The sequence below is a fragment of the Eucalyptus grandis genome, chromosome 5, assembly GCF_016545825.1.
Source record: "Eucalyptus grandis isolate ANBG69807.140 chromosome 5, ASM1654582v1, whole genome shotgun sequence".
Taxonomy (NCBI): Eukaryota; Viridiplantae; Streptophyta; class Magnoliopsida; order Myrtales; family Myrtaceae; genus Eucalyptus; species Eucalyptus grandis.
In genome coordinates this window covers 22,403,025-22,430,386 of record NC_052616.1, presented here as the reverse complement: position 1 = coordinate 22,430,386, position 27,362 = coordinate 22,403,025, and the positions used below count along the sequence as shown (strand labels likewise).

At 37.1% G+C, this 27,362-nt stretch overlaps 1 protein-coding gene and 1 pseudogene across 3 annotated transcripts; both read left to right on the top strand.

Annotated features, from left to right (window-relative positions):
- The first annotated feature begins 643 nt into the window (after positions 1-643).
- Positions 644-10,775, top strand: LOC104444520 (3-hydroxyisobutyryl-CoA hydrolase 1-like). Of its 3 annotated transcripts, XM_039312629.1 has the most exons (15): positions 644-751; positions 1,119-1,199; positions 1,921-1,989; positions 2,826-2,889; positions 3,202-3,281; positions 3,408-3,491; positions 4,558-4,642; positions 5,872-5,957; positions 7,330-7,451; positions 7,826-7,886; positions 8,054-8,152; positions 8,800-8,901; positions 8,984-9,025; positions 9,274-9,417; positions 10,693-10,775. In XM_039312629.1, exons 1-14 carry the CDS (start codon positions 713-715, stop codon positions 9,409-9,411), a joined length of 1,152 nt encoding a protein of 383 aa, XP_039168563.1. In that variant the 5' UTR covers positions 644-712; the 3' UTR covers positions 9,412-9,417; positions 10,693-10,775. The 3 variants fall into 3 exon arrangements, with proteins under 3 accessions (XP_039168563.1, XP_039168562.1, XP_039168564.1); XM_039312628.1 differs by lacking the exon at positions 10,693-10,775 and having other exon boundaries at positions 8,030-8,152; positions 9,274-9,487; XM_039312630.1 differs by lacking the exon at positions 10,693-10,775 and having other exon boundaries at positions 8,030-8,152; positions 8,992-9,025; positions 9,274-9,387.
- Positions 10,776-10,857: 82 nt separating this feature from the next.
- LOC120285880 lies at positions 10,858-19,767 on the top strand (annotated as a pseudogene).
- The last annotated feature ends 7,595 nt before the right edge of the window (positions 19,768-27,362 follow it).

Sequence of the window (27,362 nt, the reverse complement as noted above, 5' to 3'; positions counted from 1 at the left end):
AGACGGAACTCATTATCAAGTAGGCAAATACCTCAGATAAGATAGTAAAATTATCTCAGCCAAAATTTATATAAGGAATGTTTAAATTAAATCAACTTTTCCATGTGGGGTTAAGAGTACTAGCCATTGTGTATAATGAATGTTTAAATTAATTTGGTCCGTCAACTTTGTTTTCAGACCAATTAGGTACATTTTTCTATTATAACCAATCCTTCTAGTCAAAATCGTGATCTAAATCATTGATGCAACCATAAAGTCAACTTTCCAAAATTATATCAATAAAAATTTACACGGGCAACATCGCGAAAACATCATCCTTTACTTAGGCATCCAATTGATTTTCATCAACGTGTCGACGAACACTATAATAATAGAGAGGGATTAAGACAGAAGAGAAAACATTGTAGAGGCACTATTGTGCTTGGACCGACAGAAATGATTGAAAGAAATGAGAAGCGATTAGTTGGTCAATTTTATATTTATTTCAAATCCTGCGGCATCCGTGACATATGGAGGGATTCGGAATATCTGGAACAGTCATCACTTAACAAATCTATTACTTATAAATGCATAAAATAATATTTATGTCCTAATATTAAAATGCCTTCTTTTCCCGAATTCAAACTTACCTGAGCATGTTTGGAAACCGAAGCAAGAAAAAGCGACTGCAGCAACAGCAGAAGCAGAAGAAGAAGAAGAAAGAAGAAGTTCCATGGCATCGTTCTCCTCCAGCAATGGCGAGGAAGATCAGGTAACGAGGTCCGTCGCTCTGCAGAGAATGCAAACTCTACCATGCAGGGAGGCACCGGGGTCCTTTCGTTTCCTTGGGTATTGCATGCGCCGCGAGTCCGGTCAAGGCTTTCGGTCGAGTCGTGCTCATGCTGTGGGAATGCCGACGCGATCGGGGTTCAAAGGGTGCTGGGTGGTTGTTGATGAAGTTTGTCTTTTTTTTGGCTGGAGTGTGGAATTGGCGAGGCGTGGGATGGTGTTCGGCTGAGCGGAAAATTTGCGTTTTTTTTTTTTTTTTCCTTTTTGTATGCGCGTTACAGCATCGGAAGACTAGTAGCATTACTTTAAGAACTTGTAATGGAGATTCGGTTGGCTTGGTTTTTTCGCAGGTCTTGGTGGAGGATAAGTCGTTTGTGAGGACAGTGATACTGAACAGACCCAAGCGGCTGAATGCTGCTTCGTATCATATGGTAAGTACCTCTTGTCTGGCGTCTGGCTGCTGCGTTCTCTGTGCAGTTTGGTCTCCCTTCAGTCTTACCGTTTGGTTAGGAGTGTGGCATGGGTGTTCCTTCGTTACGTCAGTTCCCGTTGTGGCTTTCGAATTATTAGTGGGCGTTGCTTCCCGTGAGATGGGTTCTTGGAATTTATTTGTTGAGTTTTTCCTTATAATACAGCACCTGAAAGGCTGCACTCTCGAGAAAGCTCTTTCCACAATCCGAAAACTATTCATCAGGGCCTATCATACAGAGTAAACTTAATATCTGATAGCAATATCTAGTCTATTGTTTTAAGGTTGGTACAAAGCTCTTGTTTTGCATTTGAAGAATGCCTTGGAGACTGCATGGGGTTTTCCTAAGAGCAGTAGTAGTGTTCTGGTTAAATCCTTGGGTTTTCTTTTTCCAGGCAAAAATGAATGTGCACTTTTGATGAGAACTTTGGAATCACACATTACGAAAGGTCACAGAGAAAGAAAGTTGTTTTATAAGATCAAGAACCAAATCTAGCAACGCCCAAAACACTTCAAGGATGTTGTAAATGTTGCATAAAATAATTGTCTCTTTGTGGCACAATTCAGCCTGAAAGGCCTCTTTTTGTTGTCATTTCAAATAATTTAAGAACATGTAAACCTCAATAGTTCACGTCATTCGTTAACATGGTTATTATATAATTATTTGTTGCTTTTATTGGCAGATATCTCGGTTATGGGAACTTTTCCTTGTTTATGAGAAGGATCCTTACGTCAAGTTGGTAATCTTAAAGGTACATTCCTTCATTCAAAGCACTTTTTATGACTCTTAAGGGTTATCAAATTTGCATGAGTAGAAACATCAGAATCATCGGTCTTGAGACTGTCTTTTGGGAGATTAATATATATATATATATATATTTTTTTTTTTTTTTTTTTGGCCACCGGAAGATTAGTAGATTTTATTGGACTTGTTGGTGAGATTTCCCTTGCTGGTGTATCATTTTAGGCTGTGCACTCATATGTTTATATTTACAAAATATATTGAGTTTGTTGATATGCTTGAGCAGCAAGGTAGATTAGGTTTTGTTATCTTCTTTGACTGCATTTAAGACCTATTTGTCATGAACATGGGCACTAGTGGCAGACGAAATGAGAAATAAATAGATTTCTAGAGCATTTTGGAGTTGGATGGCCTCAAATGTCTGGTTCTGAATTGCAGAGGGTGTACTCTAGCTTCCACATTATTGTTGGCCGTTAACGTATTTTGCATTGGTCATTCATTTGGAAAGGTAAGAAACCTAAATATGTCTGTGATTGAAGTAATTCTTGTTAGCTACAAAAAAGTTCTCCAAATATTTAGGCTCCACAGCCATACTTTTCACAAGTTCCACATCGCATTAAAGAACAGTTGTCAGATTGGTCTTGTTGGCTTTTAAGATTCATCGAGGAGACGATTGTTGGCTCCTTTAGATTGCAAGACCTTATAAGAGCTTGACATTGTTAGATCTCATGGCCATTTTTTTCTGTTACCATGTTCTTCTTTCATACTTGGCCTTCTCAATTTGGAAGTCCTACATATTTTCTTAGCTTGGTGGTAACTGTTTTGTTGGTACTTCTTTTTCTGTAGGGCAAGGGGAGAGCTTTTTGTGCTGGTGGTGATGTTGCAGCTGTTGTGCATGATATCAACAATGGTACAGACATTTTCGTTGTTTTATGGTTCATCTCATACTGACTGTAATGTAAAAAATATGGCCAAACTGTACTTATATCCCATTTATAAGTGGATGCATTTAAGCATACAGTTTCCACTTGTTTGAAGGTGAAGTTTCATATGTCATTAGAGTAAAATCCTGCCAGTCTGTCTTCCATTTATATTTCAAAGAGATCATGCTGTCTATCAGTTTTGGACGAGGCATGATCTCTTTTATATGCAATTCATATGGTGTTCATTTGGACTTGGAAAACGTAAGTTGTTGACAATATTGGTTTGTATAAATTGTTAGGAAATTGGAAGTCAAGTGCAAGCGTCTTTCGGAAGGAGTATAGATTATTTTATCTGATGGCAACATACTGTAAACCTCAGGTGATCTGATACTACAGCGTATCTTTTTGGGAGTTCAAAATATTGACATTGATGTTACCATATCTAAGGAATCTTCATATGGATATTTATGTGAAATTTTACTTACCACTGCTGGTTTTACTGAAGGTTTCAATCTTGAATGGCATTGTCATGGGAGCGGGGGCTGGTTTTTCCATCCATGGTAGTTTTCGTGTGGCAACGGAGAATTCGGTATTGCCTCTTTTTGTTGGCTTACATTTCCTTTTTTATTTGTTTGGAGACCTATTGTTTTGGTTAGGTTGGGAATGTTCTATTGTGGCAATCAATGGTGGGTGGTGTGGCACAGGTTACTTCTCACCTTGTCTGATTTAAATAATATCTTAAAAACGAATATCTTCTGCGTTAGGTGTTTTGCTGATGTCATTAATCTCGCTTACCATTTCACTTGTTATGGCTGCTCTGCAGCCAAAGTATTTTCCAAAATTGCTGGTGAAATTGTTTTTGATAACCAACAGTTCCCATAGAATAGGACATATGTTCCCTGTTTTAAATTCTGGTTGAGAAAAGATCAACTACTGAATGCAAAGGAAAATACGTAACGAATCCCTTATTGTTGCAACTTGCATTGTTCTAGACTCCTGAAGTGTAGACCCTAATTTTTCACCATGGATTAAAAACTTCAGTGTCATTGAAACATAGTGGTATTAGGGAGAATGTACAATGGAGCACAGCCTGCCATTTTCCCTTCTTGGCTACATCTGGGAATTCCATGAATTGGCTCAGCCTGTAACAAGTGAGTATATTTGAATAAAGAATGTTCCCTGGCTTTGTATATGGATAATATACATATCTAGGGGGCAAGATTCCACAGAAGTTAATACAGGACTATCATAAATTTACTGTGCATAAGACTTACATGTTCCTATATATTATTTGAAGTAGTGACTTAAGAGGATCTATTCAGTTGACCTCCCTTATCAAGATAATTATTGTTGTTTGCTTAATGGATAAGGCTGGGTAGATGTCTACTGGTAATTCTTAAAACAGTCGTTTGCTTGTGGAACATGTAATGGTTATTTTTTCGATAACTTTCACTACTTGTTATGCAATTGGTTACATAACCTAGAGTATCTAACCAATACTGCGGATGTGTAAATTTGAGTGCTTCATACGAGCAAGCAATTGGTGGGTGCTGTTGTCGTTGTTGATTGTCCAGCTTTTTGTTCCCTATAAATCATTTTTATCAAGATTTCCCAGCAGCTTTCTATCCAGCATAGTTTGGTTAATCTCGTTGCAGGTTTTTGCTATGCCCGAAACAGCCCTGGGTCTCTTTCCTGACATAGGTTCCTCATATTTTTTGTCAAGGCTCCCAGGACATTTTGGTAATGGCCAACAAAATAGGCAAAGGCACTTTATCTTCACATCTAGTTTTGCGAGTTAATATTCAATTAAGACAAAAATTTTCTGACTTCTGGAAGTATGCAAATATACTTGTTGGTTAGAGGTTTAGTAGTTAATTCTGTGGAGCATTCTACTGTTAGTGCTAGTGAAAGTGCGAGTCTGTACTATGGATAAGTTAGAAACTTTGGTGACAGCCAAAGCATTTGAGTTCTTGAATCAACAAATCATAATCCGGTGGGCTTTCAAATTTTATTCTACAGATATAGCCAATTTGCTATTGTGTTGATATGGTATTTGGGAAGCATATTCTTCTGAAGATTGTGAAATTTGAGACAAGGAAATTTTCCTCAAATCATATTTCAAGAGGACCAACGTTGCAATCGACGGAGGCAACAAATGATACATAACAATGCTACTTATGGAGTGCAGGGTTGGCATACTTTAGCGACCATCCACTTTTTACACTTTGATACCTTGGGGCTGGAGGGTGATGAGAAGAAAACAATTTATTTATGGTGTCTTGGGTTAAACCTTGGTTCTATGGAGATTGATAAATTCCCAGCTGGAATATGCACATTGATATTTTTCTTTTCCTCCCTGTTTAAAGCTGATGGATGAATCACACAATGGTGACTGTATTAAGTTGTTTTGAGCTTCTACTGGCACTCCATTTTGGCTTTGGGATCTTGACGTTACAAAACCAAAATTAAACTGTTGATGCTTCAACTTGAATTGTTAATAGCAGTTAGAAATTGCACAAGAGAACGTATTGAAGAGATTCCTAATGTTGATTTCGATAAATTTGCATCTAAGATTCTATGACATTCAATTTAGTGTTGGGAAAAAAGAAAAATCTAATATGCACATCTTTAACCTGAAGTCCAGTGTTATAGTTTAAGTTTCAATACATCAACCTGGATAATGATGTTTTTTGTCGTTTACCCCAATCTTTTATCCTTTTCTATCAAATAAAAATTCTCCTGGTTTGCAATTAAACTTGAACTTGACATACCATTTTTCCCGTGGACTAGATTTCAGCTCATATATCTTGCAGTACTATCATGCACTACATTTCAGCTCGAATATTCTTGCTGCTTCCTTGGGGAAGTCACACATATTCGAGTTAGATTGTTCATATTTTGTTACACTTGTTACCCAATGTCTTGTCTTTATATTAAAATCCACCCTGCTTCTTTGTTATCAATGCCAGGGGAATATCTTGGTCTTACTGGTGCTAGACTGGATGGAGCAGAGATGCTTGCATGTGGCCTTGCAACTCACTTCGTTCCCTCAGTGGTATCCATCTGCTTTTACTTCAGTTTTGTGATTATTGCTTGATGAATGTAGAAGCTACAAGGGGAAAAAGGGGAAAGGGCAAAGCATAGAAGAGCAATAAGATCTTTGGCACTAGAGGTTTTTAGAGAATTTTTGCCAAAGGACAAGGCGAAGGAGTTATCGGGGGTAAGGAAAAATGAATTATAGAAGACCAATACAACCTTTACAACTAGTGCTCATTCGAGAAAGCATCTACTTTGCCTCGTCCTTCCTTTAGATACTCAAAGCTAGGAAAATGTCTAATTGCTTACCAGGGTAATGTTAAAGAAAAGGTGGAACAAAATGAGAAAAAAGAGCTTAGATTGCTACATAGGCATGAATGTGACATAACTCCACGGAATCACGTTTCATGGGAAATGGCGAGGTTGGGGATAGAGACCATCATGGCAAGAATCAATTTGATACTATTGCAAATTGTCTGCAGGAGTGCAAAATAAATAGCTTATTGTTATTCTCTAGTACAGGCATTTATATTTATAGACTGATGTCCTCACTGAATAGTTCTCATCTATACTTAAAGAAGGGGACACACATTACTTTTGTTTGTGTGAGGAGATGAAGATTGTCATATTGACAGAAGCTAAAAGGTGGATTATTTTGTTATATCGTTTCACAACAAGAAAATGATTTCCTTTCAAGTCCTTTCTATTTTGGGTTAAATATCTTGTTTGGTTTGGGGGTTGGGGTTGGGGGGTGGTTCTCTTCTCCATAGTGAGGTGCATTTGGAGCCATTATATGTTGGCTGGAAACCATATAGGACCACATTAATACCAGTAGCTATAGTGACATCTTGAATATCATTGAATATTGCACGATAAATACTAGATGTGGAAATTAGATAGTGTAGCTGAGAGAACTGCTTTCTTGGTGGATGCACACAAATGAAAGAATTAGAAGTGAATGCACATTGAAGAAAGCTTCAACAATATACCCATATGGGGTAAGACCAGGGAAATTCAACCCAAAATGGTTTAGACCTGTCGAACGATGGCCTCCTCATATTTCATGGATAAAATGTGACCGTTTGGAAGTGGGCTGTGTTGGGATATGTGGATAGACTGTGCTCGAGTTTAAAGTGTTGAGGGGAAACCATCGCATTTGAGTTCTTGTAAAGGATGGAATCTTAGAAAGATGTATGAGAAGGAATGCTTATGAAAATTAACCTCAGAAGTGAAAATGCTCAGTCAAGTTGTTGTTGCCAATTTGGGAATGCTAAGGCAACACTAAATTCATCAGAGTTACCTGTATTCTTGTGCTGGACACAGACGTTCATCTTTGCTCTCATTTCCTATGGTTATCTAATTTCTTTTTGTATATACATGACATCGTTCAGGAATTGCTGTCCCTGGAAGCTGCTCTACACTCAGTAGATTCCAGTGATCAAGCCATAATTTCAGCAGTCATTGGTGAATACTCTGAGCTGCCTATGTTGGAAAAGCAAAGTGCATACAATCGGTTAGTTTTAACCTACCATTTCCCACTATCTTCTTGAGTTTTCCGTATGGTTTTGTCTAGCAGTCCACAAATGTTCTTATCCTAGAAAATACCAAGAAACCTTGAAAATTTTGTTACGTGAAAAGATGATAAATTGGTTGTATGGAGAACAACATAACATGAAAGAAGGAATGGAAGTCAAGTGAAAAAAGTGGATTCTTACCCAACCAAGGATGTGTCAACATTGCATGACTTTATTCCCACTTTTATGTACTAGTAACACGTGTGTGGACTTCCAACTTTAACTCAAGAAGCTTGAGTGGCTAGCAGCACACCCTGCTGACTCACTCTCAATCAACGTCTTATTTATCTGTTTCAATTTCTGTTTTTGACAGGTTAGATGTCATCAATAGGTGCTTCTCACGAAGAACTGTGGAAGACATTCTATATGCTCTTGTAAGCTGTTGGTGATTGTGTTCTCCATTTGGAGTCCTCATTGTGCTCCTGCAAAGGGCTCTGCATGTGTGCATGCATGAGCTCTAAGCTCTTTGATGGGGTCATCTCTCCATGGTGATCTGTGCACATTATTTTGATGCAAGATTTCCTCGATGTCCCTTTTGCAGGAGCAAGAAGCCACAAATGAGGTAGATGATTGGATCCAAGCCTCACTTCAGTCACTGAAGAAAGCATCGCCAATAAGCCTTAAAATTTCCCTTAGATCGGTGAGGTTGCCAAATCTTTTGATGAAATATCAACAGTGCAATTTTTTATACAACTAACAATTTATAGATTATGTGAATTGTGAATATGTTCATACGATTTCCATCTAAGATGCGCGGACCAACTTCTTGTTCTGATGTCAGTTGAAGGAATGACATCAAGATTCTACTGAAAAACCGAAATTTCTTTTTCTTCTCTTTTACTGGAACAGATATCATGACAACTGTGTGCTTGATTTAAATATAGAGGTGTAGGCATATGCCTTTAACGACACCTCGTGCATGAATCTCTAACCTGGATAATGACCACCAGTATTGATTAAAACGTAGGGAAGTCATTCACAAATTCACTTAAAAGGCCTGTGATAGGATAGATGAACTAAGTAATTCACAAATTCATAGTTGTGCAGTATTTGCTCGCTGACAACTCGAATCAGTGTGCAATAGTAGAATGCGACTCGCTATCCTTTTATAAAGGTCAAAGCACCTTGAGTATGTATAATCACGTCATTATTTTGAAAGAGCATTAATTAAGTTGCCCAACTCCCTTTGTTGATAGTAGAGATAAGTGGGAATTGAGCTAAGGCAGTTGACCTGTTTGAAGATTGTGAAAATGGTCATACTTCTAAGTGTTGATCCGCCAATTGCAGATAAGAGAAGGTCGACTGCAAGGAGTTGGCCAGTGCCTTGTACGAGAACACAGAATTGATTGCCATGCAATGCGAGGCGAAGTCAGCAAGGACTTTGTTGAGGTTCTGTAATTTGATTGGATGATTATTGTATAGTTTTCGTTCGAATTCAGGCGGTAAATCGACGCTTGCCCATGTGATGCAGGGCTGCAGAGCTGTGATCTTGGATAAGGATAGGAACCCAAAGGTTTGACAAGCATTCTCTTTCCATTTTCAGATGTCCATTCCTATTCATTTAAAGGTTTTGTTAGTATAATAGTTTTTGGACTACCATGAGAGTAACAGTTTGTTGTAAGCTATAAGTTCTTGAAGGAACGAGCTCTACAATAATTTATAATTATTTATTATTTGATCTTTTATAATCTAGAGCAGATGGCTATTTAAACTTCCTTGTCATGAGTTCCTATACAAAGATTTTCTCCTTCTCTTATGTAGTGGGAGCCTCCTAGATTGGGCCTTGTCACTGACAAGATGGTAGACATCTACTTCTCCAAGGTGGATGACGAAGACTGGGAAGAGCTGAAGCTGCCCCCCAGACCGAACTTGCCTGCATCTGCTTTCGCAAAGCTGTAGCTCTTGGTACTGAAAAATATATTTGGGGTTTAACCCATGGGGTTGGTTAAATAAAAATAAAATAAATCTGAAATTCCATTTGATTGGTTATATGCAAACTAAAATTAGGTCTCGAATCTTAAAAGAGAAATGATTTGCAATCACAGATCACTCTCTAGTTGAAGCGACCCATAAGTGCTATTTCAATAAAACATTTCTTAAAAAATGATGCATGCTATTCTATGAACTTGTCACCAGTAAAATACTCCACTTTGGCATAGGCATTACCTTCACTTTGGGCAAATTATATTATTCTAATATTGGTTATTAGATTTTGTCCAAATCCCAAAATTTATTGCCGAAGTATATCAAGTAAGTTCTAAAATTTATCACATTAATGCAATCAAATTCTTTCATTAGTTCCCTCCAATTTAGTTAAAAGAGAATTTCTAACGTGATTTATTATCTTTTAAAAACACGAGGTGGCAATTGGCGTTACATTAGAAAAGAGCTTGAAACATTAAAGAAAAGTTGAAAAAATTGAAGTATAAATTATAAAAGGATATAAAACTTAAATAATAATAAAAAAAGGCAAAAGGATTAAAATGGAAAGGCCAAAAACGAAATAAAAGTGTAGATGGGGATTTGGAGTTGGGTTGAAGGACTTGATTGCATTATCACAAAAATGAAATATTATAGAAACTTGATTGCACAAATTGAACAAAATTTAAGATTTGATTGCAGAAATTGAAAGCTTTAGGACTTGATTTTATTATCATGATAAGTTTAGAAATCGAAAGATTGGATTTCCGGACAACTGATTTTTTTTTAGTAATTAATTTTAGCCCCTCTATTAGCCAATGCATCACCACAACATGCAGACTCGGTCGCGAGGAGTGAGTTCTACATGTCTAAATATTTCCGTGAGATAAAATTCATTACCAAATATGTGAAATGATAAAATTATCAGAGTCAAATTTATATATGGAAAGTTTAGATTAATGCAACTTTTACATGTTGGGGTAAAAATATAGAAAAAAAACCCAAATTCATTGCGAGCCAAGCAATTTGATCTGTCAACTTTTTTTTTTTTTCTTTTTGGACAATTAGGCCCGTCAATTATATACGAAGTGGTCCTTCTGTCAAAATTATAATATAAAATTGCTAAACACAAATGTTAAGCCGCCTTTCCAAATTCATAGCAATTAAAGTTACACATGCAAGCCTCGTAAAACATCCTATTTTACTTGGGTGACCAATTGATTTACATTGACGTATTTGACTTGCCCTCTCGGGAGGCAGAGAAGGGTAGTCACTCCACGCTTGATCAATAAGAAGAAGAAGTTCCATGGCTTCGTGTTTGACTTGTCCTCTACGTCAGCTTCATCGTGGGAAGAGGAGCTTCTTGATCGAGTCGTATTTGACTTGCTCTCTCGGGAGGCAGTGAAGGGTAGTCACTCCCTGCTCGATCAAGAAGAAGAAGAAATTCCATGGCTTCGTTCTCCTCCAGTAATGGCCAGGAAGATCAGGTACTGAGGCTCCATTGCTTTACAGAACGGTCGACTATGCTGTGCAGAGAGTGGTTCTTGGTTCTTCCGGTAATGGTGAGACGTGAATTGTCCGTGGATTAAATCTTGGCTACGCATTCGTGGCTCAAGTGATGACGGGTTTTTGAAAATCTTAATTTTAGCCGGAATTACTGAGGCATGAAGCATGAGATGCTGTTTCACTGATTGGAACATTGCCTATTTTTTTGTGCTCTAGACAGAACTGAGTCGTACTTCTTTGAGAACTTGTGATGGAGATTCGATGTTCCTTGCGTTTGTAGGTTTTGGTGGAGGAGAAGTCGTTTGCGAGGACGCTGATACTGAACAGACCCGAGCAGCTGAATGCTGCTACGGATTATATGGTACGCCTCTTATCTGGCTGCTGGATACTCTGTGCAGTTGGGACTTCCTTCATTCTTACTGTTTGGTTGGGAGTGTTGCATGCGGTTCTTTTGTTATGTTGTTGCCAATTTGCTGTCTCTCTGTAGAGGCTTTTCAATCTATGCATGGGTGTTGCTTTTATGAAATGGCCGTCTAATTTATATGTTGAGTTTTCCTACCATATAGCACCTGAAACCCTGCACTCTCAAGAAAGATTTTTCCACAATGCGAAATTTTTTTATCAGTGTTTATCATACAGGATCAACTAAATATCTGATAGCATCATCTACTTTGTCATTTGAAGTTGGTACATTTTCCTGCCCTTGTCTTGCATTTGATGAGTACCCTGGAGAGTGCATGGGGTTTTGCTAAGAGCAGGAGGAGTGTTCTGCCTAACTTTTTGGGTTTAATTATTCTTTTGCTAGGCAATAATGAATGTGCACCTTTTATCCAAACTTTGGAAGCACGCATTATGAAAGGTCACAGGGAAAGAAAGTTGTTTTACAAGATCACGAACCAAATCCAGCAACGTCTAGTACATGTCAATGATGCTATAAATCCTGCTTAAAATACGCGAGTCTCTTTGTAGAATAGTTCAGCCTGAATAGCCTCTTTTGGTTGCGTCCACCAAAAATATCTGTGGAATTGTCATGCAGTAGTACCATTGTTTATAGCTTTTTGAATACCTTTTATGCCTTTCTTGATTGTGGTAGTCACTTTGTTGGCAGTTGGGTTCTGTTGTCAACGATGTGTACGTATACGTTAACATTTTTGACTTCTCTTGGTTGTCTCAAACCTCAATAGTTCACATTTTTTATCAAGCTTGGTTTGCTTATGTGGTTATTGTATAACTATTTATTGCTTTTATTTGCAGATATCTCGGTTTTTGGAACTTTTACTTCTTTATTAGAAGGATTCTAATGTGAAGTTGGTAATCGTAAAGGTACATTGCTTCTTGCAAAGCTTTTTTTTTTTTTTATTGACTGTTAATAGCCCTCCAATTTGCACAAGTGGAAATATCAGAATTGTTAACCTTGAGATTGTCTTTTGGGAGATTGACAGACTTTTCTTGCCCACTGTGAGGATTGGTAGAGTTTATTGGACTTAGCTTGGTTCAAATTCTTTTGCTGGTGTACCATATAGGGCCCGTGCACTCATATATAAATATTTTAGAAAATGTATATTCAATTTATTAATATGCTTGAGCAGCAAGATGAATTATGTTTTGTTAGCTTCTTTGAGTGCATTTAGAGACCTATTTTTTAGGTAACATATCATATACATGGGGACTAGTAATACAATACGGGAAATAATTCTAGAGCTTTTGGGAGTTGGATGGCCTTTCAGATGTCTAGTTCTGAGTTGCAGTGAGTGTACTATGGCTTCAAATTATTGTTGGCTGTTTACAAAGTTTGCATTGGTCAATCATTTGGAAGGGCACACAACCCAAAGATGTCTGTAATTGAAGTAGTTCATATCAGCCACAAAAAAGTACTCATCTATATAGGCTACAAAGCCATACTTTCCTCGAGTTTGACATCACATTGAAGAACAGTTGTCAGATTGGTCTTGTTGGCATTGATTGAAATTAAGGAGACAATTGTTGGCTCCTTTAGATTGCAATACCTTAATTATAGCTTGACAATTATAGATCTTGTGGCCATTATCTTCTTGGCATTGACTGTTTTGTTTGTGTTTTTGTTTCTGTAGGGGAAAGGGAGAGCGTTTTCTGCTGGTGGTGATGTCACATCTGCTGTGCATGATATCAACAGTGGTACAGATTATTTTAGTTGTTACATGGTTCATCTCATACTGACTGTAAAGTCAAAAATAGGGCCAAATTGTACTTATATCTCATTACAAGTAGATGCACTTAGTTTTCCCTTGTTTCACGGTGAAGTTTCATGGTTCATCTCATATTGACTGTAAAGTCAAAAATAGGGAAAACGCATGATTCTTGATAATATTGGTTTCTGTAAATGTGCTAGGAAAATGGAAGTCAGTTGCAATCTTCTTCCGGAAGAATTACACTTTACATTATCTGATAGCAACGTACAGTAAACCTCAGGTGATCTGCTATTATTTTGTGTCTTTTTGGGAGTTCATATTAGTGACATCGATGTTAGTGAAGGGGCTGGTTGTTCCATATGTGTAGTCTTACTATACATGCTGGTTTTAATGAAGGTTTCAATCATGAATGGCATTGTCATGGGAGGAGGGGCTGGTTGTTCCACTCATGGTAGTTTTCGCGTGGCAACAGAGAATTCGGTATTGCCTCTTTATGTTGGCTTACAATTCTTGTTCTTTCTTTTTCTTTTTTCTTTTTTGTTACAAAACCTGCTGTTAAAGACTGTGGCAGTCAGTGGTGTGTTGTAGCACATAGGTTACTTCTAAGCTTGTCCGATTTAGAGAGAAAAAACGAATTTTTCTTTTTGGCATTAGGCACTTTGCTGATGGCATTAATCTCGCTTACCATTTCACTTATTATGGCTGATCTGCAGCTTAATAATTTTCTGAAAATGCTAGTGAAATTGTTTCAATTAATTGACATCACCCATAGAGTAGAACATGTTTTCCTTGTTTCAAATTCTGGTTGAAAAAAGATCATGATGATTCATTTTGATATAATATTATTGTGCGCTCAATCATGGGTGGTCCGTAGAGCAAATAAAAGAATTTAAGATTATTATCACTGGAAGTGGAGTTGAACAAGATTTGGTGAATCACACAGAGTCACAAACCCAAATAAATCAATTATTCCGACTGTATCAGCATGTGTTCATAGCAGGATGATGATAGGAGGTACACAGATAAGTGACAGCAGACTCAGGTGGCCAAAAGAGTAACTACCAAACATGAAGGACACATAATTAAGTAGTTATTCTTACATTGTTCTAGACTCTTCAAGCATAGACCCTCATTTTACACCATGAATGAAAAACTTTACAGTGTCATTGAAGGTTAGAGTTCTTGGGGGAGAATGTAAAATGGAACATAGCCTACCAATTTTTCCCTCTTGGACTACATCTGGGATTTTCATGAATTTGCTTAGCCCCTAAAGAGCACGTACATTTGAATAGTGGAATGTTACCCTGACTTTAATACATGGATAATATACATATTTAGGTGGGCAAGATTCCACAGAAGTCAATACAAGACTTTCATAAATTTACTGTGCATACACTTATATGTACCCATATTTTTTCTGAAATAGTGACTTGAGCTCAGTTGACCCCACTTAACGAGATTAAAATTCTCGTTTGCTTAATAAATAAAGCAGGGTACATGTCAATCACTTAACGAGATTAAAATTCTTGTTTACTTAATAAATAAGGCACGGTACATGTCAATTGGCAATTTGTAAAGCAGATATTTGCTTGTGGAACATAAAATGATTATATTCTCAGTACCTTTTACCATTTGTTATGCAATTGGTTACATAACCTAGAGTACGTAATTGGTACTGCAGATATGTGTTGATTTGAGTGGCTAATGTAAGCAAAAGGCTGATGGGTGCCATCTTGTTGTGATTGTCCAGTTTCTTGTTCCCTTAACATCATATCAAGATTTCCAGCAGCTTTTATCAGCAAAGTTTGGTTAACCTCGTTGCAGGTTTTTTCTATGCCTGAAACAGCTCTGGCTCTCTTTCCAGACGTAGGTGCCTCATATTTCCTGTCAAGGCTCCCAGGACATTTTGGTAATGACCAACAATAGAAAAGGGCACTTTATTTTCTCATCGAGTTCTCTGAGTCAACATTGATTGAAGATAAAAAGTTTCTAACTTCTGGAAGTATGTAGATATAAGGGCACTTTATTTTCAAATTGAGTTTTGTGAGTCAATGTTGATTGAAGATAAAAGGTTTATAATTTCTGGAAGTATGTAAATATACTTATTGGGTAGAGGTTCGGTTGTTGTTGTGTCAGTAGCATTCTACTGGCAGTGCCAGTGGAAGTGCTAGTCCTAACTCCTTACTATGGATGACTCAGAAACTTAAGTGACAACCAAAACAACTGAGTCCTTGAGTCAACATATCATAAGCTGGTGGGCTTCCATCTTGTATTATGCAAATATAGCAGATTTGCTACTGTGTTTATATGGTATTTCGAGAGCATATTCTTTCGATGATTAGATAACTTGAGATAAGGAAATTTGCCTCAATTCATATGTCTAGAGGACGAACAACACAATCGATGGAGGCGACAAATGCAGGATTATATGGCTATATGGCTAGTTGTTGCTACTTAATGATATGCAGGGTTGACATACTTTATCGACCATCCACTTTCTACACTTTGATTATAACCTGGAGGGTGATGAGAAGGAAATAACGTTCTTTTGGTGTTTTAGGTTAGTCCTTGGTTCAGTCGCTCCTCTATGGAAGATGGAAAAATTCCCAGCTGGAATATGCACATTAATTGTTTTTCTTTTTCTTCCTGTTAATAGCTGAAAGATGAGTCGCACCAAGGTGACTGCTTTCAGTTGTTTTGTGCTTCTACTGGCACTTCGTTTGTGGCTTTGGGATCTTGAGTTATAAATAATAAATTTTATCATTGGTGCCTTGACTTGAATTGCTAATAGCAGTCAGAAACTCCACGCAAGAACTAGTGGAAGAGATTCCCAATGTTGATTTTGATAGATTTGGATCTAAGACTCTATGTTATTGGATTTAGTGTTTAGAAAAGAGAAGAATCTGATATGCACATCTTCAACTTGGAGTCCAGGGTTATAGTTTTAATTTCTCTGTATCAACCCGCATAATGATGTCTTTTCTCAATTACCCTTGTTCTTTTATCCTCTTGTATCAAAATTAGATAATCTCTCGATCTGCAACTAAACCTGATCTTGACATGCAAGAACCATTTTTTCCTGTGGACTACTAGATTTCAACTTATATATCTTGCAATACTAAAGATAAAAATCATGCACTAGATTTCAGCTCATATAATCTTCTACTTTCTTGGGGAAGTTGCACATATTTGTGTTAGATTGGATGTGTTCTGTTACACTTGTTAGCACGCTGTCTTGTCTAAATATTGAAATCTATCATGCTTCTTTGTTATCTGTGCCAGGGGAATATCTTGGTCTTACTGGTGCTAGATTGGATGGAGCAGAGATGCTTGCATGTGGCCTTGCAACTCACTTTGTTCCCTCGGCGGTATTCATTTGCTTTTAATTCAGTTTTATGATTCTTGCTCGATGAATGTAGAAGGTACAAGGGGAACAAGGGAATAGACAAAGCACAGAAGACCAATATGATCTTTAGTACTAGAGGTAGTTAGAAAAGTTCAGCTAAAGGAAAGGTGAAGAAATTTTATGGAGCAAAGAAAATAGGAAGTATAGAAGACCAGTACAACCTATACAATTAGCGCTTGTTAGAGGAAGCATGCCTTCTCGTTCAATTCATTTTGATACTCACAGCTGGGAAATGTCTGATTGTTTGTTGGAAGAATTTTGTCATGTTGACAGAATGAGATGTGCCGAAAGGTGGATTATTTCTTTATATTGTCTTATAACAGGAAAATGATTTCCTTCCAGGTCCTTTTATTTTCAGTTATATGTCTTGTTGGAGAGGAAGGTCTTTCTTTCTTCTTTTTTTAGTGGATGTGGAATCTAGTATGTTGGCTGGAAACCATATAGGACCACATTGGTACTGATAGATATAATGACTCTGAATATCATTGAATATTATGCAATAAGAGATTAGATCTGAAAATTATACAGTGTAGCTGAGAGAACTGCTTGCTTGGTGGATGTGCACAAACGAAAGAATTAGAACTGAATGCGCATTCTATAAAGCTTCAAAAGATATTCCTGTGGGTAAGACTAGGGAAATTCAACCTAAGAAGGTTTAGACCTGTCAAACAATTGCCTCCTCATGTTTCATGGATAAAATGTGACAGTTTGCAAGTGGTTCATGTTGGGATCTGTCAATTGACTATGCATAAGTTCAAAGTTTTGGGGGAAAATCCTAGCATTTGAGGTCTTGTAAGGGATGGAATATTCGAAATATATGTAAGAAGGAACACTGATGTAAGGATAGTAATTGAAAATACTTTGTCATGTTGTTGCTAATTTGGAAAGCTTGGCCAATGCTAAATTTATAGTAGTTACCTGTACTGTTGTGCTGGACAATAGATGTTCATTCTCGTGTGTTCATTTCCTATGGTTATTTAACTTATCTTCGTATGTTCATGACATTGTTCAGAAATTGCCATCACTCGAAGCAGCTCTACACACGGTAGATTCTAGCGATCAAGCTGTAATTTCAGCAATAATTGGTGAAGACTCTGAGCTGCCTATGTTGAAAGAGCAGAGTGCATACCATCGGTTAGTTTCAACCTACCGTTTGCTATATCTTCTTGTCGAGTTCTCTGAATGGTTATGTCTAGCAGTCCATGCACAAATGTTCTCATCAAGAAACCTGAAAAACTTATTCATGGGGAAAGAGGATAAATTAATTAAAGATAAAACAAAACAACATGAAATAAAGAAAGGAAATTAAGTGGAAAAAAGTGCATTTTTACCAAACCATGGACTTGTCAACATAGCACAACTTTATATTCTCTATGATATACTGCTAACTGCGCGTAGACATTCAACATTAATCAAGAAGCTTGAGTGGCTAGCGTCGGATCCTGCTGACTCACTCTCGCAATCAATGTCTCATTCATCATTTTCCATTTGTGTTTTTGACAGGTTGGATGTCATCAATAGGTGCTTCTCACGAAGAACAGTGGAAGACATTCTATCTGCTCTTGTAAGCTGTTGGTGATTTGTTCTCCATTTCGAGTCCTCGTTGTGTTCATGAGAGAGGACCTCTGCTGATGTATTATTTACACGCATGAGCTCTTTTATGGGTAATTTCTGAAAGCTGATCCACATTATGTTGATTTCAACATTTCCTGGATGTCTCTTTTGCAGGAGCGAGAAGCCACAAATAAGGTAGATGGTTGGATCCTTGCCTCGATTCAGTCATTAAAGAAAGCATCACCAACAAGCCTTAAAATTTCTCTTAGATCGGTGAGATTGCTGAATCTTTAGATGATATGTCAGCAGTGCAACTTTCGACACAACTAATGACTTGCAGATAATGTGAATTGTTAACATGTTCGAATGATCTTCATCTAATATGCCCCCACCAACTTCTTGTTGTAATGTCAGCTAAAGGGAATGACATCATTACTGTACTGGAAAACCGAGACTTACTTTTCTTCTCTTTTTGCCTTGGATCACCTACTGGAATGAATATCATGACAACTGTATTCTTGATTTAAATTTTGGACATGTAGACATATGCCTATAACAACATCATGTGCATTAATGGCCACCTTTATTGATTAGAACGTGAGAATAAGACTACCAGTGATAGATGGATGAACAAAGTAATGGCCAAAATTCATAGTGGGGCTGCGGAGTATTTCCTCACTGACTACTCAACGAGTCAGTGTGCAATGGTGGAATTCGATTCCCTATCCTTTCATAAAGGTCAAAGTGCCTAGAGTATCTACAATCACTCAATTTGTTCTAAAAGGGCATTTTACTGCAACAGTTAATTAAGTTGCACAATTGCCTTAGTTGATATTAGAGATAAGTGGGGAGTCAGGTTAGTCAGGTGACCTGTTTAAAAATTGTGAAATGGTCATATACTTATGAGCATTGATCTCGCAATTGCAGATAAGAGAGGGTCGACTACAAGGAGTTGGGCAGTGCCTTGTACGAGAATACAGAATGGTTTGCCACGTAATACGAGGCGAAGTCAGCAAGGACTTTGTTGAGGTTCTGCAATTAATCAGACGATTGTTGTACAGTTTAATTTGAATCCAGTTGATAAAGTGACACTTGTACGTGTAATGCAGGGCTGCAGAGCCATACTCGTGGATAAGGATAGGAACCCGAAGGTTTGACAAGTATCCTTTTCCAATTTTCAGCGTCATTCCTATTCTTTTTATTCCCTTGTCATGAGTTGCTTTGCGGAGATTTTCATCCTTCTCTTTTGTAGTGGGAGCCTCCTAGATTGGAGCTTCTCAGTGACAAGACGGTAGACAAGTATTTCTCCAAGGTGGATGATGAAGACTGGGAGGATCTAAAGCTGCCCCCTAGATCGAACTTGCCTGCATCTGCTATAGCAAAGCTGTAACTCTCGGTATGGCAGATTTTTACTGTCAATTAATTCGGTGGTGCCATTAGGACTAAGCTGCCTGACACGGAATAACTATCAAGATATTGAGGTATGGAATAAGCTGTCGCTACAACAAACTTTAGACACGATCTGACATGAGGTCAATGGCTGAAGATGGACGACTGAAGATTTAAGTCAAACAATTCTTGCGTTGTACATCTAGAGCAATTGCTCCATTCATCAATATGAGTGACTTATTGCAGCTCTTGTATATGATCTTGGTAAATTTAATCTTCTTAAGAACTATAATCATGGCAAGCATTGCAGTTTCTTTTCTTCTTTTCTTTTGAGTGAATCATCTATCTTTTATAGATTTCCCGAAGCAGAATCATAGTAATCTCAATGAGAAAAGGGTTCTTCCTGTTCAGATGGTTTCAATTCAAAACTTCTACTTTGCATATAAGTAGAGCTTATGCATACAGTGCGCACGGCACAGATACATGCTTCTGCATGAGTTTGTGGCTAACTTATAACGGAATCCTATCGACTTTTTTTGACTATCTATTGGCCTATACAAGTCCTCTTTCGTATTAGGATTGGTAAACATCATCTATGACACATGACGTACTCGGCTTGCTGGACCGTCTTCCAAGAGGAATGTACTGTATTTATAGAGGGCCACTGTCCCTTTTGCCAGTTGCAAATGTCGTGTTGAATTTGGCCAATACAGTGAGTTAAGCAGAGTGCAATAGTTTGGGAGTGTCTTTGGTAGGAAAGAGAGATCCGTTTGCATTCATCCCTAATTTCTGCTTTCCTTCTCTCTGGAAAATGAAGCAGACTCTGAACACATGTTTGGGTTTAGCCCATCGGGGTTGGTTAATATAGACGGTAATATGCTCACAAAGTATTATCTCAATTAAAAAAAAAAAAAAAGATCTTCAAAGTTGTTACTACTGTAAAAACATACGCTTTAGCATCAAACTTACCTCCACCTTGGGCGAATTACATTTTTCCCACACTGGCTTTGAGATTTTAGAAACAAGCAGGATTTTAGTCATAAAAGAAAGTGCAGTTATATACTAAAACTTGTTAATTAGCGTGACATAGTCATTCCATTAGTTTCGTCCAATTTAACTATCAAAGGTCAATGGTTGGAGATGGACATGGAAAATTAACTTGACGATAGTTGTGGTGTATATCTAATAGAGCAATTGCTGTCATCAATGAGTGAAAGTCTGCCCCGAAACAAATTAGATGTAAGACTTTGGAAGTGTCTTTGATTGGAAACAGAGATCCATTTGCATTCATCAAAGTGTGTTTAATGCGTGAGGATTTTCACAATTTCTGGGTTACTTTTCTCTTGAAAATGAAAATGGCTCTCGAAACATATTGAGGTTGGTTAGTTAGAAATCTAAAAAAATCTAAAATTGCATCTTAATGGTTTATAAGCAAACCGAATATTATCTCAATCCTCAAAAAGAAGTCATAAGTTGCACAAGATTATTCTCTAGTTGATGCGACTCATATGTGTTATTTTAATGACTCACATGTTAAAATATGATGTATTCAATATTTTCAATTTATCATTGCTATAAAAAGATACACTTGAGCATCCTCCATTTTGAGCAAATCATATATTCTAACATCGGCTATTAGATTTCAAAGATGGTTCGATCAAAGTGCAATTACGTCATAATATTTGTCAAATTGATACAATCAAATCTCTTTATTAGCTCCACCCACTTTGGCTATTGAAAAACATTGACATGGCACTTTTTTGTGCTTCTTGAATAAACATGGCATTGATTGGCGTTGCATGGAAAAATAAAGTTTGAAATATTAAATGGGAAAATATTTGAAAAATTAAAAGGAAAAAAGGATAAGAAAATGAAAAGAAATTAAAATTAAAAATCCAAAAATGAAATTAAAGTGCATATTGGGATTTAGTAGAGTACGCTTTTTTTTTTATATAAAAAAAAGAGACTTTTAAGCCTTTTTTGCCTTTTTTGCCTTTTTAATCTAATATTAATTAAAGTTAGGTAGAAAGTGGCATTGTTGCTATCAATGTGGCACTAATCATTAACATAAGGGCAATGATGGAAAGAGTAATAAAAAAAAGTCAAACCAGCATCTTTCGTCAGTCTAATTGGACAAAGAGATCATAGGTACTCGATTGCACCAAATTGAACTAGATTTATAACTTGATCGCATAAATTAAAAATTTCGTGGCTTGATTGAATTTTCATGATCAATTTTAGGTATTTCGATTGCACCTTTCCTAAGATTTTCACCTAATAGATACCCAAACATTTGGTATTATCCAAATTAGCTTTAGCCTCTCTATTAGCCATAGCATGAAGACGTGGATTCGTGGCTTATAATTTCCGTGGGGGCAAAACTATTTGCCAAGCACCTTTGGTCCAATAATAAAATTATTTCAGCCAAAATTATATGGGGGGATGTTTGAATTAATGTAAAATTTCAGAAAAAAAAAACCTTTTAAAATGAAAATTAAGGGAAATGGTCGAAACCGATTAGCTTTGTCGAATGAGGCAGTCCTAGACGGTAAAGCTGGGCCTAAGTCTAAGACATTCGCCAATTGAACTCTATTAAACAGGTTTGGGCCTCACCAAAAAAGATTTGGGCCTCGTTAAACCAAAATTCGAAATTAGTGAACTTAGGCTCCATTTGTTTTATAAAAATGAATGATCAGCAAAATATTTTTTCCAAAATATTCGCTTATATCGCTTGGAAAAATAAATAAACGAAATATATATATTCATTGTCCATGAATATGAAGACATGCGTTGTTATCGATATTCAAAGCATTTTTCATTAATTGATTATTTTAAACAACACAAATGATTTTTTTTAGGAAAATCCGAAAAATGATCACTTATTTCGCTCGAACAATGAATTTTATGTAAACCTTTTAATGAAAGATGAAAATATTTTTCGTTTATTCATCTTTCTAAGCGATACAAGCTTGTTCATTTTGGAAAAATATTTTTAAAATTATTCATTTTTCGTAAAACAAATGGTGAGTCTCAATTAAAAGTGAAGTGTGGGATCATGCTTAAAATGGGATAGGACACGCAAGTGATAGGACTCGTTCCACAAAGACCATTTCCTAATGCATAGTCACTCGTGGCTTCGTTCTCCTCCAGTAATGGCCAGGAAGATTAGGTACTGAGGCTCCATTGCTTTACAGAACGGGCAAACTATGCTGTGCAGAGAGTGGTCCTTGGTTCTTCCGGTAATGGGCAAACTATGCTCCTATTCCCAGCTTCGTCTTATTCTTTCTTTCGTTTGCATAATCACTTGTTCTTTCTTTATTTTTGGCTATGTCAATTAGTATCAAGCTAGGGTTTTGACTTTGAGTAATTCCTGTAGATGTTGTCGAGTTCTGCTCGTCATGCCTAGATGATCCCACTGTCAATCCTTTATTAAACTATCAGAAAGATCACATTGTCCATCAGTTTCAAACAAGACTTGATCTCTGTTAGGGATCAGTTTCAGACAAGATTGATATATGTTATATGCAATTCATATGGTGTTCATTTAGACTAGGAAAACGTTTGATTGTTGATAACGTTGGTTTATGTGAATTTGCTCGGAAATTGGACGTCAGGGGAAATCTTCTTTCGGAAGGAGTTCACTTTAAATTATCTGATGGCAACACGCAATAAACTTCAGGAGATTTGATATTATAACGCGTATATTCTGGGGGAGTTCATAATAGCGACATCGATGTTAGTGTATCTAAGGAATCTTCATTTGGATGTATATGTGTAGTCTTACTTTTTACATTCTGGTTTCAATGATTGTTTCAATTTTGAATGGCATTGTCATGGGAGGAGGGGCTTGTTGTTCCATCAGAGGAGGGCCAGGACAATGATGGCCATCGGGAATGAGAAGCTCATCGCCGCGATGGCTAGCGCCCGAGTGCGGTCCGTTTTTTTTTTTTTTTTTTCTCCACATACGGTGGGTAAAGGGCCTCAGTCTGAATGACGCCTAACAGCCGCAACGACATCTGCAAGATAAAAAATGAGGGTGAGCTCCTTAATACCGGCCCCTGGGCCCGCTCAAAAAATGGGTCTGGTCTGCTGGGCTTGAACTATTGCAGCAATTCAAGCCCAATTCCTCTTTAGTCACCTTAAGCCTAAATCCAAATAAACCTAGACAAAGCCCAGCTTCTATTAACACCCCAATCCAGCCCATTATTAACTCATTTTTATTATAACCGAAACCTTTTTTTTTTTTTTTTAAATCCTTTTTTTGATTTTTTTTTCTATTTTTTTTATTCCTTCCTCTTTTCTTGCACATGGCCTTTTTCTCAGGACTTCTTCCTGCGTAACTTCTCTTCTCCGAACCCACAACACCATCTTCCAATAGTGTTGTTGTCGATGCCCACATAGTGGTTGAACGCCACCCCTCACTAGTCATTCGGTCCGATCGGCACCAGACTCACCTCAGACCACTAGTTGGTAGGTGATTACTAACTTTGCCGGACTAGTTTTTTCAAATGTTCCAATGCTTTTCTTAACTTTTTTTAAATGACATGTATTTATTTATTTATTTATTTATTTATTTTATTTATTTATTTATTATTATTATTATTATTATTATTATTATTATTATTATTATTATTATTATTATATAAAAGGAATTCAGATCAGGTTAAGAGACCTGACCCAACTAAATTGACCCGAACCCTATTGGATCGGGTTGGGCTAAAAAAAGGGCCTACCTTTAGCCCGATGGGAATTAATTAAATAAGCCCAAGAACACATCGTTTTTTAATTTAATTTTTGGCTTGAAATCTAAAACAAGGGAACCTAACCCACAACAAACTAGCCCAAAACCCTCATCTTCTTACGGACGACCGGCCCACACCAAAAAGCCTGAAGCCCATTTTACATTATTTTTCCCAGTTTTTGGCCTTTTTTCTTTTACTCTCTTATTTGTCTTTTTCCTCATCATTTTGAACCTTCTGCACCCACATCAAGCAAAATGAATATCTTAGAAAAACATATGTGCTCAAATGCCGGAATCTCTGCCCCATTGGGTAAAGTATTCTATACGATTGTCCGTACAAAGAATAGTAGTAGAAGTACCGTTAGGGTTTGGGTAGAGCAATATAGATAACGAGATTACGGAATCCTATCAAATCCGAATGAAATATGGATAAGCCAACAAATTCTCAGGTCCGATGACCTCAAAACTCAAACTAAATTTACCAATTGGTGAATATATTTCGACTGTCGTAGCACTAAGGGGTTTCGGAGACCAAATAGACTGACGCGGGGGTGAGAAGGAGGGAGAAAAGAGGGAGAGAGAGAGAGAGAGAGAGAGAGAGAGAGAGAGAGAGAGGTGGGATTCCACTAGCTGACACAATCTGTAGCCTAATTCGATAGCAAACTTGCTTGGTCTTTTGTACTAAAAAAATGGAATATGGTTCTGGCTATTGGACTGTCTTATTAGTTACCCCTCAATCAATTAATTACGAGAATTTCAAGAAAATGGAATCCCACGTGATAGTGATTAAAAAAATATTTTATCCTTTTATTTTCTCATTTTTTGCTCCGTCAATAATGTGTGCCTTTTTATTAGTAATCATAATCTAGCGAATTTAGACTAAATACTTCAATGAAATCAAACACACCAAAGATAATCAGATGCGAAATCTAATGTTACCATGAAATAAACTTCTAATATTAGACTTCAAATACTCATCACTAATGTATCCTCTTAGTTTATAAAATTGCATGGTTTTATTCTCTTATAGAAAATGAGCTATTTGCAATAATGTAAAGAAATTGGATAAGGATAACTGCAAATCAAGTACTGCCATATACCCCCCTCCGAAAAAAAAGTACTGCCATGTAACTATATTATTTCAGTTATCCAAACACTCTCCATTAATTTTAGAAAGAGATGATAATATCACTTCACTCCATAATATTCATCCTCTTTAAAGAGCCCTTTAGCAAATCATACGGACATCGCACAGAGATTACGACCATGGGAATGAGAAAAATGTCATTACTTGCAGTTCTATGGTTTTCCCTCTTTGTGGGTCCCAAAGGCGAAGAACAAGATTCGGAGCAAGAGAGGCGGGCCAATCAAGACTTCTAAGGTATCTTGATTAATTTTGAACTTCATCCCATTGCGCGCTTATGTACTTGTACAGTTACATGTGAGTGATCTTGTTAGTCATATTGATGTACTAACCTTTGTTATCGTAACTATTGCAGATAATTTATGGAAAGATCATTGATAGTATTGATATAGACACACGATCAGCATTTGCCTACCATTTATTGAAAGATCATAAGCTTTAGGTATTAATTTATTGGTGAAATTGTAGGAAAAATTGCGCAATCAAACCTAACTTGTTATACCCACATGCACAAAGCAACCTCCGCTAGTGCCTCCTCCTCTATTCAATAGCAGTGACACCGTCTTGCACACTAATTGTGCGATTTTCCATGAAATTTTTCTGCTATTTCAATAGTATTAGTTTGATCCCTAATCGTCGCATGAAAATTCTGATAGCATATTATTATATTCTCGCAGTTTTAATAAAATAAAATAAAAAAACTCTGCAAAACCATATTAGGTTTTGTGTCTGTTTTCTTGTTTCTACATTTTTCCGGGCACATTGATCTTCAAAGCGTCATGTTATTGTACCAAGTGTCAAGTATTTTGACGAGCGTGTACTTTTCTTGATCGTATTTAATTTTCTTGTGTTACCAACTCTGTAATAGAGATTGGTCCTGAGCAGGACCTTAAACTGCTTCGGTTATCGGAGTTAACTCCAACCGTAAAATGGGGTAATAACAAACCGCGGGGCATTTGTAACCAAATTTGGAAACAGCCCTCAGCCGGATCCTCGTGATGCCTTCCTCAGGTAACCAATCCTGGGCGTGGTACAAGGAAATGAATGCAGCAATAGGTAGATGATCTTTTCATATTTCGACCACTTTGGCAATTCATAAAGTTAAATACTATAGAGAAAACCCATGGACTGAAATTAAATGAAATCATGTGATTTTTTGCTTAAATAGACATCTATACCGAATATAAGTAAATCATCATCACGGTTTCATAACTATTTCCCACTTTTATTAATATACCGTTATTCATCATATTGCTTTTATTCAATCCTAAAATTTGGACAGAGAAAGCCTAGCTTTTTGCTAAATGCATCCAAGCACGGACAAACAGCACAAGTTAAGCAACGACCGGAGAGATCACATCTTTTGGAAGGCTGTCCTCATGGAACAGTTCCGATTCGTAGAACCACAAAGGAAGATATGATGAGAGCAAAATCTCTTGCGCATGCACGTCCACAAATCTATCATCCTCAAGCTCCTATATCCCCAGGTTTTCATGTACGATCTTCCCCTAAGGACGGAGCTGAGTTCAGACTGGATTGTTGTCTCTACTACTTGTATGGCTAATTTCTTGAATTGCATTCAAATTAAACTTGATTCAATGGCCTTTGACACGTCTTTAGCTGTCTTTCCTTCCATTTGTTTCTATGAGGAATGAATACCCTTTTTTGCTGACTATCTTTTCTCTCGACAAAAATTATGTCTAGAATGCACTAGTTATTACACGTTCATGTTAGCTAGTGGCGAAAATCGAATCTGATTTTGGCCAAGGGTACTTTCGTTTACTGATGGCGTTGTTCTTGATTTTCTAGTATGCTTATATAGACTTGGATTCCATCCCAAATCAACCGCTTTTTGGAGCAAAAGCATTCGTCGATGTTTACAAACCAAGCTGTGAGAAGTGACAGCATAGCGCTATTCAAACTCTGACGATCAATTACACATTCCAAACGTTGGATGGAGGGTATGTTTTCGCAATACACCGACTAATTAACATCTTTCTTACGATTTTCTTGTCATAGGAC

Excerpts from the sequence above, each read along its gene's own strand:
- LOC104444520 (XM_039312628.1), top strand. The coding sequence starts at position 713 with ATGGCATCGTTCTCCTCCAGCAATGGCGAGGAAGATCAG. Across the intron at positions 1,200-1,920 it reads ATGCTGCTTCGTATCATATG|ATATCTCGGTTATGGGAACT; the intron begins GTAAGTACCTCT and ends TTTTATTGGCAG. Across the intron at positions 3,282-3,407 it reads CAACATACTGTAAACCTCAG|GTTTCAATCTTGAATGGCAT; the intron begins GTGATCTGATAC and ends GTTTTACTGAAG.